The sequence below is a fragment of the Lithobates pipiens genome, unplaced genomic scaffold (assembly GCF_037356315.1).
Source record: "Lithobates pipiens isolate NorthernLeopardFrog02 unplaced genomic scaffold, aLitPip1_a1.2 Scaffold_18, whole genome shotgun sequence".
Classification (NCBI taxonomy): domain Eukaryota; kingdom Metazoa; phylum Chordata; class Amphibia; order Anura; family Ranidae; genus Lithobates; species Lithobates pipiens.
The window spans coordinates 203322783-203335763 of NW_027507758.1; the positions used below are offsets into that span (position 1 = coordinate 203322783).

At 44.8% G+C, this 12981-nt stretch overlaps 1 protein-coding gene across 1 annotated transcript in view; it reads left to right on the plus strand.

Moving 5' to 3' along the window:
- The window catches only part of CAPN9 (calpain 9), a 1247204-nt gene that overhangs the window by 380089 nt on the left and 854134 nt on the right, over positions 1-12981 (plus strand). The window contains exon 5 of the mRNA XM_077486535.1: positions 8154-8322. Coding sequence (XP_077342661.1) covers positions 8154-8322 — 169 coding nt within the window. The remainder of the gene's footprint in view (positions 1-8153; positions 8323-12981) is intronic.

Sequence of the window (12981 nt, forward strand, 5' to 3'; positions counted from 1 at the left end):
TGGACCAAGCAGGTTGTGTATTAGTGTTTAGCAGACTGTACGTCAGTCCCTATACCGCTGAAGGACTGCTGCAGTATAGGGCAGCGGTCAGCAGTGGTGCACGTCAACCCTATCTATTGTGGACCGATAGCGGTCCTTACAGAACAGCAGACTGTACCGCACTCAAGCCTATGTACCGTAGCACCCTATACCAAGTTACCAGTCCTTATAAGAACTTTTGTGGAACAAGCAGGTTGTGTGTTAGTGATTAGCAGACTGTACGTCAGTCCCTATACCGCTGAAGGACTGCTGCAGTATAGGTGAGCGGTCAGCAGTGGTGCACGTCAACCCTATCTATTGTGGACCGATAGCGGTCCTTACAGAACAGCAGACTGTACCGCACTCAAGCCTATGTACCGTAGCACCCTATACCAAGTTACCAGTCCTTATAAGAACTTTTGTGGACCAAGCAGGTTGTGTATTAGTGTTTAGCAGACTGTACGTCAGTCCCTATACCGCTGAAGGACTGCTGCAGTATAGGGCAGCGGTCAGCAGTGGTGCACGTCAACCCTATCTATTGTGGACCGATAGCGGTCCTTACAGAACAGCAGACTGTACCGCACTCAAGCCTATGTACCGTAGCACCCTATACCAAGTTACCAGTCCTTATAAGAACTTTTGTGGACCAAGCAGGTTGTGTATTAGTGTTTAGCAGACTGTACGTCAGTCCCTATACCGCTGAAGGACTGCTGCAGTATAGGGCAGCGGTCAGCAGTGGTGCACGTCAACCCTATCTATTGTGGACCGATAGCGGTCCTTACAGAACAGCAGACTGTACCGCACTCAAGCCTATGTACCGTAGCACCCTATACCAAGTTACCAGTCCTTATAAGAACTTTTGTGGACCAAGCAGGTTGTGTATTAGTGTTTAGCAGACTGTACGTCAGTCCCTATACCGCTGAAGGACTGCTGCAGTATAGGGCAGCGGTCAGCAGTGGTGCACGTCAACCCTATCTATTGTGGACCGATAGCGGTCCTTACAGAACAGCAGACTGTACCGCACTCAAGCCTATGTACCGTAGCACCCTATACCAAGTTACCAGTCCTTATAAGAACTTTTGTGGAACAAGCAGGTTGTGTGTTAGTGATTAGCAGACTGTACGTCAGTCCCTATACCAATGAAGGACTGCTGCAGTATAGGGCAGCGGTCAGCAGTAGTGCACGGCAACCCTATGTATTGTGGACCGATAGCGGTCCTTACAGAACAGCAGACTGTACTGCACTCAGGCCTATGTACCGTAGCACCCTATACCAAGTTACCAGTCCTTATAAAAACTTTTGTGGACCAAGCAGGTTGTGTGTTAGTGTTTAGCAGACTGTGCGTCAGTCCCTATACCGCTGAAGGACTGCTGCAGTATAGGGCAGCGGTCAGCAGTAGTGCACGGCAACCCTATGTATTGTGGACCGATAGCGGTCCTTACAGAACAGCAGACTGTAACGCACTCAGGCCTATGTACCGTAGCACCCTATACCAAGTTACCAGTCCTTATAAGAACTTTTGTGGACCAAGCAGGTTGTGTGTTAGTGATTAGCAGACTGTACGTCAGTCCCTATACCAATGAAGGACTGCTGCAGTATAGGGCAGCGGTCAGCAGTAGTGCACGGCAACCCTATGTATTGTGGACCGATAGCGGTCCTTACAGAACAGCAGACTGTAACGCACTCAGGCCTATGTACCGTAGCACCCTATACCAAGTTACCAGTCCTTATAAAAACTTTTGTGGACCAAGCAGGTTGTGTGTTAGTGTTTAGCAGACTGTGCGTCAGTCCCTATACCGCTGAAGGACTGCTGCAGTATAGGGCAGCGGTCAGCAGTGGTGCACGTCAACCCTATCTATTGTGGACCGATAGCGGTCCTTACAGAACAGCAGACTGTACCGCACTCAAGCCTATGTACCGTAGCACCCTATACCAAGTTACCAGTCCTTATAAGAACTTTTGTGGACCAAGCAGGTTGTGTATTAGTGTTTAGCAGACTGTACGTCAGTCCCTATACCGCTGAAGGACTGCTGCAGTATAGGGCAGCGGTCAGCAGTGGTGCACGTCAACCCTATCTATTGTGGACCGATAGCGGTCCTTACAGAACAGCAGACTGTACCGCACTCAAGCCTATGTACCGTAGCACCCTATACCAAGTTACCAGTCCTTATAAGAACTTTTGTGGAACAAGCAGGTTGTGTGTTAGTGATTAGCAGACTGTACGTCAGTCCCTATACCAATGAAGGACTGCTGCAGTATAGGGCAGCGGTCAGCAGTAGTGCACGGCAACCCTATGTATTGTGGACCGATAGCGGTCCTTACAGAACAGCAGACTGTAACGCACTCAGGCCTATGTACCGTAGCACCCTATACCAAGTTACCAGTCCTTATAAGAACTTTTGTGGACCAAGCAGGTTGTGTGTTAGTGATTAGCAGACTGTACGTCAGTCCCTATACCAATGAAGGACTGCTGCAGTATAGGGCAGCGGTCAGCAGTAGTGCACGGCAACCCTATGTATTGTGGACCGATAGCGGTCCTTACAGAACAGCAGACTGTACTGCACTCAGGCCTATGTACCGTAGCACCCTATACCAAGTTACCAGTCCTTATAAAAACTTTTGTGGACCAAGCAGGTTGTGTGTTAGTGTTTAGCAGACTGTGCGTCAGTCCCTATACCGCTGAAGGACTGCTGCAGTATAGGGCAGCGGTCAGCAGTAGTGCACGGCAACCCTATGTATTGTGGACCGATAGCGGTCCTTACAGAACAGCAGACTGTAACGCACTCAGGCCTATGTACCGTAGCACCCTATACCAAGTTACCAGTCCTTATAAGAACTTTTGTGGACCAAGCAGGTTGTGTGTTAGTGATTAGCAGACTGTACGTCAGTCCCTATACCAATGAAGGACTGCTGCAGTATAGGGCAGCGGTCAGCAGTAGTGCACGGCAACCCTATGTATTGTGGACCGATAGCGGTCCTTACAGAACAGCAGACTGTAACGCACTCAGGCCTATGTACCGTAGCACCCTATACCAAGTTACCAGTCCTTATAAAAACTTTTGTGGACCAAGCAGGTTGTGTGTTAGTGTTTAGCAGACTGTGCGTCAGTCCCTATACCGCTGAAGGACTGCTGCAGTATAGGGCAGCGGTCAGCAGTAGTGCACGGCAACCCTATGTATTGTGGACCGATAGCGGTCCTTACAGAACAGCAGACTGTAACGCACTCAGGCCTATGTACCGTAGCACCCTATACCAAGTTACCAGTCCTTATAAGAACTTTTGTGGACCAAGCAGGTTGTGTGTTAGTGATTAGCAGACTGTACGTCAGTCCCTATACCAATGAAGGACTGCTGCAGTATAGGGCAGCGGTCAGCAGTAGTGCACGGCAACCCTATGTATTGTGGACCGATAGCGGTCCTTACAGAACAGCAGACTGTAACGCACTCAGGCCTATGTACCGTAGCACCCTATACCAAGTTACCAGTCCTTATAAGAACTTTTGTGGAACAAGCAGGTTGTGTGTTAGTGATTAGCAGACTGTACGTCAGTCCCTATACCAATGAAGGACTGCTGCAGTATAGGGCAGCGGTCAGCAGTAGTGCACGGCAACCCTATGTATTGTGGACCGATAGCGGTCCTTACAGAACAGCAGACTGTAACGCACTCAGGCCTATGTACCGTAGCACCCTATACCAAGTTACCAGTCCTTATAAGAACTTTTGTGGACCAAGCAGGTTGTGTGTTAGTGATTAGCAGACTGTACGTCAGTCCCTATACCAATGAAGGACTGCTGCAGTATAGGGCAGCGGTCAGCAGTAGTGCACGGCAACCCTATGTATTGTGGACCGATAGCGGTCCTTACAGAACAGCAGACTGTACTGCACTCAGGCCTATGTACCGTAGCACCCTATACCAAGTTACCAGTCCTTATAAAAACTTTTGTGGACCAAGCAGGTTGTGTGTTAGTGTTTAGCAGACTGTGCGTCAGTCCCTATACCGCTGAAGGACTGCTGCAGTATAGGGCAGCGGTCAGCAGTAGTGCACGGCAACCCTATGTATTGTGGACCGATAGCGGTCCTTACAGAACAGCAGACTGTAACGCACTCAGGCCTATGTACCGTAGCACCCTATACCAAGTTACCAGTCCTTATAAGAACTTTTGTGGACCAAGCAGGTTGTGTGTTAGTGATTAGCAGACTGTACGTCAGTCCCTATACCAATGAAGGACTGCTGCAGTATAGGGCAGCGGTCAGCAGTAGTGCACGGCAACCCTATGTATTGTGGACCGATAGCGGTCCTTACAGAACAGCAGACTGTACCGCACCCAAGCCTATGTACCGTAGCACCCTAGACAGACCAAGTTACCAGTCCTGATAAAGAGCTTTGTGGAACAAGTGAGTTGTGAATGATTAGCAGACTGCAGCAGAAGGGCAGCAGTCAAGTATAATATTCTTTCTATATTTGGAAGAAAGAATATTATACGTGTACAAGCCTATTACCGTACCACTGATACCAGTCCTGAAAAGAACCTTTGTGGAACTAATAGTAACAGCAAGTCTTTAAAATTATCCTCACTGCCTGACACACTGCTTCCTGCCTGTCCCTATACAAATTGGCAAAAAAGAGTAGGCTGGAACGATTAGCTGGAACAGCTCTTTTGTGGACCTGATAGTAACAGCTAATGATGATGATGATGATGATGATGAAGAAAGACTAATCTGGCTGAGCTGTCCCTAAAATAGCAGCATACAGCGCTCTGTCCCTTTATCTAAACTGACAAAAGAAACTCAGGCTGCTGACCTAACACCTATACCAGTCCTGAAAAGAACTTTTGTGTACCAAATAGCTAGCGTTTTCTCTGTCCCTACTCCACACAGGATCCTTTCCCTACAGTGACAGAAGAAAGAATGTAAAATGGCCACCGGATCGGGTGTATTTATAGGTTAGGGGGAATGTCCAAGTGTCCATGAGCTGTCATGTCTCAATTGGTTGTCCTGTAACACATGATAAACGTGTCACGAAAGGTTAAAGTTCTTGTATACATTAAACACGTAAGTCCGCCGGGGCGAACGACGGAAAAAGGCGTTCGAACCCGCGGACGGCGAAAGTCGGAAATTCGCCGCGAAACGACCGCCGGGCGAACCGTTCGGCCATCACTAATGATCAAATACCACTAAAAGAAAAGTATTTGTGGGAAAAAAAGGATATAAATTTTGTTTGGGTACAGCGTCGCACGACCGCACAATTGTCAGTTAAAACGACGCAGTGTCGTATCGCAAAAAATGCTCTGGTCATTGAACAGCCAAATCTTCCGGGGCTGAAGTGGTTAAACACAAGAATCCACATCTGTGCGTTTCCTTGCATTTCAGAAATGTGCTGCACCAAAAATCACATTAAAAACTCACCAAGCTCCGCTCTAGAAAAAAGTTCTGAATCTTCTTTGGGGTGATTGCTGTGTGTAGAGCAGCCCATTCAGGTAGATGGGCTGCCCTATGTGCGATGAGTTAAAATTCTCCAAAACGCCTCCCCACCTCACAAAAAAAAAAAGACACATGTGGCAATGCCAGTTTACATTATGCAGAGATGTGAACGGGGCTTGGCAGCTGAGTGTTTCTGTCCACTCCCTTCTATGTGTTACTATAAATATGGCCATACACTATGCAATCTGATTGTATATTGTGTATTTAGTAAGAAGGATGATCACTGATCACATTTCATTTAAAAAATGTGTAGCTGGGAGTGGGCAGGTAGATGATGCAGGGTGTGTGCTAGTGAAGTGAGCTGGTCAACGCCTGACCAGGAAGTAAGATCTTACAAATGGATAAGTCTGCAAATATGCATGAGTACAAATAACGTACGTGTATGTAGAATTAATGGAAAGTGCTGATAGTTTTGCAAAAAAAGTACATGAATACTATATTGGTACATAAGGGAGCTGGAATTTAGAAGAAAAAAAGTGAAAAAAAGGTGAACTTATCCTTAAGTTTAATTAAAAAAAAATAAGCATGAGGGACATTGATGAGTTGTGTCCCTTGTGCTGCTGTCTCCTGGTTTAGGAGAAATCTTCCTTCTCTGATGCACCCCCCCCCCCCCACACACAAACACGCACACACAGGCACGCGGCAATCCCCATCACTGTAATCTTCTGGTGCGTGGCGGTAATAAAACGAAGGAAGCTGTCACAGACACACATTTAGACCCCTTTCACATTGGGGTGTTTTTCAGGTACATTTGGGCTAAAAACAAAGCCTGTAAAACTCCCCTTCAGGCTCAGTGAAAGAGCCTGAATGCTTTCACACTGGGGTGGTGAACTTGCAGCACATTAGAAAAAGTCCTGTAAGCAGCATCTCTGGGGCGGTGTATACACCGCTCCTCCACTGCCCCTGCCCACAGAAATGAATGGGCACCGCTTTTCGGGCACAATTAAACCTTTCTTTTGCTGCTAGCCGGGTTAAAAGTGCCCGAAAAGAGCCGCTAAAGCGCCGCAAAAACAATTTTGTTTAGTTAAATTAATTTTCAGAATTTGTTTTGTTTCGTTTATTAGTTTTCAAATTCGATTTGAAGTCAACATTCAATTCAAATTGGCATTGGAATTGCCATTCCAATATTAATTCTATTCGAAATTTAAATCTTGGAAGACGGTTATATTCTTTCTATTCTACTCTAGAATTTGAATTGAATAGAATAGAATATATAATAATAATGTATTCTATTTGAATTTCCAAAAGACGGTTATATTCTTTCTATTTTATTCTATTTTATAGTTTTTTTTCCTATTCTATTCTTTTCTAGTCTATTCTGAACTATTTTTTTTCATTTATAATTATAATTATAATTATAATATATAATTATATAAAATATTCCATTTTATTCTATTCTATTGTTTTTTTCTATTCTATTCATTTCTAATATTTTCTAATCTTTTTATTCTATTCCTTTAATTTATATTCTATTTTATTATATTCTTTTATTATCTATTCTATTTTGTGCTTTTTTCGTCTATTTTCTCTATTCTGTTCTTTTTTTATTCTTTTATTTTCTATTCTATTCAATTCTGTTTTACTCTATTCTTTTATAGCCTGTTCCAGGGATCAAAATTTCAAGTCCTGAGCTACTAACCAGTTCTTAAGAGTTACTCGCCCCCATTTTCCCCACCTAACCCCTACCCTGCCCCACCTCTAATTCCACCCCTAAACACGCCCTCACAGCTGATCTCATTAAATGACTTTAAATTATTTATGAATAATTAAGTTACACAAAATAAATATTAACAACTTTATCAGTGCCCATCAGTGCAGCCTATCAGTGCAGCATCATGAGTGCAGCTTATCATTGCCCATTAGTGCCACCTCATCAGTGCCCATCAATGCAGCCTATCGGTGCCCATCAATGCAGCCTTACCAGTGCCCATCAATGCAATCTGATCCGTGCAGCCTCACCAGTGCCCATCAATGCAGCCTGATCATTGCCTATAAATACAGCCTCATCAGTTCCCATCAACACAGCCTCACCAGTGTCCATCAATGCAGCCTCACCAGTGTCCATCAATGCAGCCTCACCAGTGTCCATCAATGCAGCCTCACCAGTGTCCATCAATGCAGCCTCATCAGTACCCAACAATGCAGCCTGATCAGTGCCGCCGAGTGCGGCCTCACCAGTTCCACAACCCCCCTTCCCCTTTTGATCCCTGAAGGAATTGGCTGTTCGGTCTGTTTTTTTTTAGTTTTTGTATTGTTAGAATGTCCTGTATATTCTGAATTAACTTTGAATTAAAGTTCCCCTGGCTGGATCCTGACTGATAGTAAAAATGGCAATAAGCAAATATGTGATCCAGACCTACTGTTATATCATGACAGTGATAAAGTGGAAGATAGCATCCAGACATGGCATATATTTGATATGAATCAAACAATGTACTTTTTAAAGTGTTGTGTTTAATGTGGGCAATATATCACTTCTGAAAATATATAAATTTGTAAGTAATGTTGTTGTTTTTTTCTGTTGAATCTTCCTAATGGAGTTAGAAACATATATACATACAGCATGCTTTTTCTTAACAGACTGGGAATAAGCTGCAACAGACAGAACATAATTGACTGTTGAAGTCTCATAATATTTTTTTTTGCATTTTATAGACTAAATGGAAGCTATGAAGCTCTAAAAGGTGGGAGTACCATAGAGGCCATGGAAGATTTTACTGGGGGCGTTTCTGAAATGTATGAAAACAAGAGTGCTCCGAGTAATTATTTTGAGATTATGGACAAAGCTCTGAAGAGAGGTTCAATGTTAGGTTGTTCTATTGATGTAAGTACACTTGTGATCATAAAATGTGATACATTTGAATTATGACCTGCCTTTAAAAAGTATGTGATACAGCACTCCATTACATGCCATGTATATTCCCTAGAAATAACTAAATTTACATCAGTCCCTACCACAATCATACAGGTACACATAAACATTCATACACAGACACACACACACACACACTACAAACACATAATCTATGTATTAAAACACACCTCATGCCATTCACAGAGACAACAAAAATGCTGAGTCTTTTATTCTGGTTAAGATAGCTTTGAGCAACTGACTGGAGGAGTGTTTACACTAGGATTGGGGGGGGGGGGGTAATTAGAATATAAAGAACAAAGAAATTAGTCAGGGGTCATACACTAATGGTGAGTGGAATGGGGAAAGATGTGGAGAAGGCTATGGCTGGTGATAAGAAGTTTCCCATGTTAAAAACAACCATTTGATAATATCATACTGCTTGTACTACTAAAAAAGATACGCAAAACACAAGTGCAAAATGTGACAATGAATTAAAGTGTTTGTTCACCAATGCTAGAAGTCTGCCAAGTAAAGTAGGAGATTTGTAAGCTTTTGTGCATGAAGAAAACTCTGTTATATTTAAAGCCACTGAGGTTTATTTACTAAAGCTGGAGAGTTTAAAATCAGTCCAACTTCTGCATAGAAACCAATCGGCTTCCAGATTTTATTGCCAAATCTTAATTGACCAAGCTGAGGTTAGAAGCTGATTGGTTACCATACAGATGTGTGTCTGATTTTGCACTCTCCAGCTTTAGTAAATAAACCCCAATGATTCTAATTTTGGTCTTTTCAACATTTTAATGCCGAACTGAAAAAGAGGTAGTCGGAGAGAGGGTTTAGGGGTCTCAGATACCACAGCAGATCACTTACAGATTTCTTGGATCCAGAATACACAGTGTACTCACAGCATCAGAACCTTTAAGCCAACCCAGCAACACTGCAAGCACAGATTCTGGTGCTTCCTCAGATTCCTTCTTCAGATTCTGAGAGGCCAGCCTTCATCTTGTCTCTCCACAAAAAGGGGTCTTCCCTAGATTTCTCACTTTGGCTTGGCTTCCTCCACACTGGGTAAGACAGCTTCAGGACCACCTCAGCATACCTAGGCCCCAAATAGACTTCTGGGCCTAAACACAGAGCTCCCTTTAGCAGCACTTTCTCAGGCCTTAGCCTGAGGCAAGAGAGGGAGTACAGGGCCCGCCCCAAATATTTAAATCCTCTCCTAGCATGCACCAGTGGCCATGAACCTCCTACAGGGCTGTCTGGAAGAAATATAGGTATTCATACCTCAGTCTAGTTTTACAATCTCATACTATGACCCATACATTGCCAGTAAGTGTCACTGATACCATAGTATCAATGACACCTACTGGGGAGTTGACTAGTCAAGTAACTGCAGACTAAAATTTTTATTTTACGCCCCTGTCAAACCTTTTTGGAAAATAAATTTTGGGTGTTGTTGATGCCCTCACCCCATAATCTTTTAGAGGTAGTCACGATGAAAGCAAGAATTGACCTTGCTGTAAAAATAATGGAAAATTGATGCCCCTGTCACACAGTTGTGCAAAAATTGGTCTTTGGGTGTTGTTGGTGCCCTCACCCCGTAACCTTCTAGAGGTAGTCTTGATGAAATCAAGAATTGGCCTTGCTGTAAAAATATACATTTGATGCCCTTTCCAAAACTTTGCAGAAAAATTGTTTTTTGGGTGTTTTTGATGGCCTCACACCATAACGTTCTAGAGGTAGTCATGATGAAAGCAATAATTGGCCCTGCTGTAAAAAACAAAAATGTGATGCCCCTGTCAAACCTTTGTGGAAAAATTGGTCTTTGGGTGTTGTTGGTACCTTCAGCCCATAACCTTATAGAGGTAGGTTAATGAAAGCAAGTCGAAGGGTAAACAGAAGGTTAGTGCCATTATCGCACACCACCATTCCTGGCTCAAGCTTCCATGGCGTGAACTACCTTTGGGCCTGCCCCTGCAGAGCTAAAAGAATCTCTGCTCTAGACAGACCAGCTGAAGTACAGCATGGCATCTTTTAGTCTGACTCAATAAATGGCCCCTCGGATGCTTAGGGAGTAGGGATGAGCTCAGTGTTCGAGTCAAACGCATGTTCGACTTGAACACCAGCTGTTCACCCGTTCGGCGAAGCCAGAACTCTGTGGGCCGTTCGTGCCACATTTGTGTGGCGCTCTCAGCCCACAATGCACAGCGCCATCGCAGTGCATTGCTGGCTCATGATTGGCCAAGCATGCACTGTGACCCCGCATGCTTGGCCAATCGCAGCGCCGGCAGCGAGGAGAGCCATAATTGGTCACAGGCAGGATGCCTGTGGCCAATTATAGCTCAGGGGGGTTAAGTACACGCCCCACACTATATAAGGCCGCCAGCGCGGTGGCCTTGTGTAGTGTGTTGCAGCGGTCAGGGGAAGAGCAGGATAGGCAGGGACAGTGTCTTTGTGGCTTGAAAACCTAGCGCTGTTAAAGTGGGTGTTGTGTGCCTCTAGCACAGTATACACCTGAAGCTACCCTTTATTGCTGGTGTTCTGTTTCTGTAATCCAGGCATCTGCAGCAGTTAAAGTGGGTGTTGTGTGCATCCAGCACAGTATACACCTGAAGCTACACTTTATTACTGGTGTTCTGTAATACAGGCATCTGCCACAGTTAAAGTGGGTGTTGTGTGCCTCCAGCACAGTATAAACCTGAAGATACCCCTTATTGCTGGTGTTGTTCTGTTTCTGTAACACAGAAAGGCAGCTGCAGTAATTACAGTTGGTGTCATCTGCTCAGTGTACACTTAAAGCTACCCAATTGCTGGTTTTCCCATCTCCCTGCAGGCCGTTACTATGTCTGGAAGGCCAACAAGGAGAGGCAGACAGTCATGAGCCAATAAAAGAGGGCAAGCAGGCTCTGTGTCTAGAGACAACAGTGCTGGTCGTGGATGCGGTGCATCGTCATCAGCACATGGCCATGGGACACGATTGTCTTTATTTTCGGCAGCTGGACGTGTTGTGTCACATCATGCCGAAGACTTTGTAGAGTGGATGACCAAGCCCTCCTCATCCTCCTCATCCTCTCTCACCCAGGCTCAGGGTACTAACAAAGCAGCTGCCAACGCATCCTCTTCCCTCATCTCAGTGTCATCAGTCACTCCTTCCCTAGACCCACCATGTCCTCCTGAGGAGTCCCCCAAACTGTTTGACCACAGTGTTGGGTACATGCTCCAGGAGGATGTCCAGCGTTTTGAAGGCTCTGATGATGATACCCAGCTAGCGGAAGGCAGTAGCGTGAGCGCATAGAGAGAGGATGCTCAAGAAGGACAGCAATCTGGCAGTCATTTTCTATCAGCTGCAGCATACTGCCAGGTTTGCTCCAGTGATGAAGAGGGAGGGGGTGATGAGGTCACGGACTCCACGTGGGTGCCTGATAGGAGAAAGGAGAAGGAGGAGGCACATCTCCAACGAAGCAGGATGCCCTCCGGCGGCCAGCTTAGGGTCAGCACACCGACTGAATCACACAGCAGAGCTTTGTCTGTGCAGGGCGCTGCCTCTGCACGTTATTCCAAAAGTTCTTTGGTGTGGGCCTTTTTTGAGATGGAAAAAGAGGAGGAAAACCCCCTATTGTTTGGACTTTCACGGCACATACAAGGATCAAAAGTGATATAAAACAGTATTTATTTATCAAAATGTGTATACAGATATAACAATCAAAAAACATAAATGGAGATCATAACATGATTAAAATACATGCAGTACTATCCATATTGGGGTGACAATAGTAGAAAAAGGGTCACCCGTGTAACATAAGAAACCTTACTGTACGTGTTTCGGAGAAGTGCTGGTATCCTTCATCAGGGGTAAGTATAGAGCGCATTTCTAATAAAGAGCACAAATAACAGGGTGTTAATGAGACAGAACAGCCAAAAGGAAATGGAGGTACATATAGACATTATCATACTTGTATAATTACAGAGGTAGATGCATGTAGTATATGAATAATTAAAATAAATCAAGCAAATGTCATGCTTAGTATTCCAGTGTTCAGGACTGGCCTTTCTGATAGAGCTCCGAAGTGTAAAACATATATAGGGGGAACCCAGAAGGGACCCCCAATTCCCTGTCCGGTGGAGTGGGATTGGCTACAGGGTGTACACCGAGGGGGCCACTGAGGCGTAAAATGGCAGAAGACCCTGAAGGAAAAAAGAACAAGGAAAATGAAAAAAGAAAAATAGACGAGAAAAAAAAAAAAATGGCGGAGCCTCTTTGGACAAAACAAAGGCTCACAGGGCTCCAAGTCAAAAAGATAGAGATGGCCAGTGAAGAAGAGACATAAACAGCAGTTACCTGGAAATATGTACTGATAAGAGGCAGCAAGACCGTTCGCTCAGCTTCCCACAACAGCAGCTGTGGAGTGCAGACAAGCGCGCAGTCAAGCTATAAAAGGGCAGACCCCTGCAATCAGCTGGCGCAAACATAATTGCCACAGCTGATGAAGGGGAAAGAGAGACAGTACATCAGATCGCACCGCTGCTATCTACAACATATGTCTCAAGCGTATCTTGCGTGGCCAAAATATCAGCCGCTTGGGCACCACATGCTTGACCAGACATATGTTGACCTGCCATGCAGCTCGT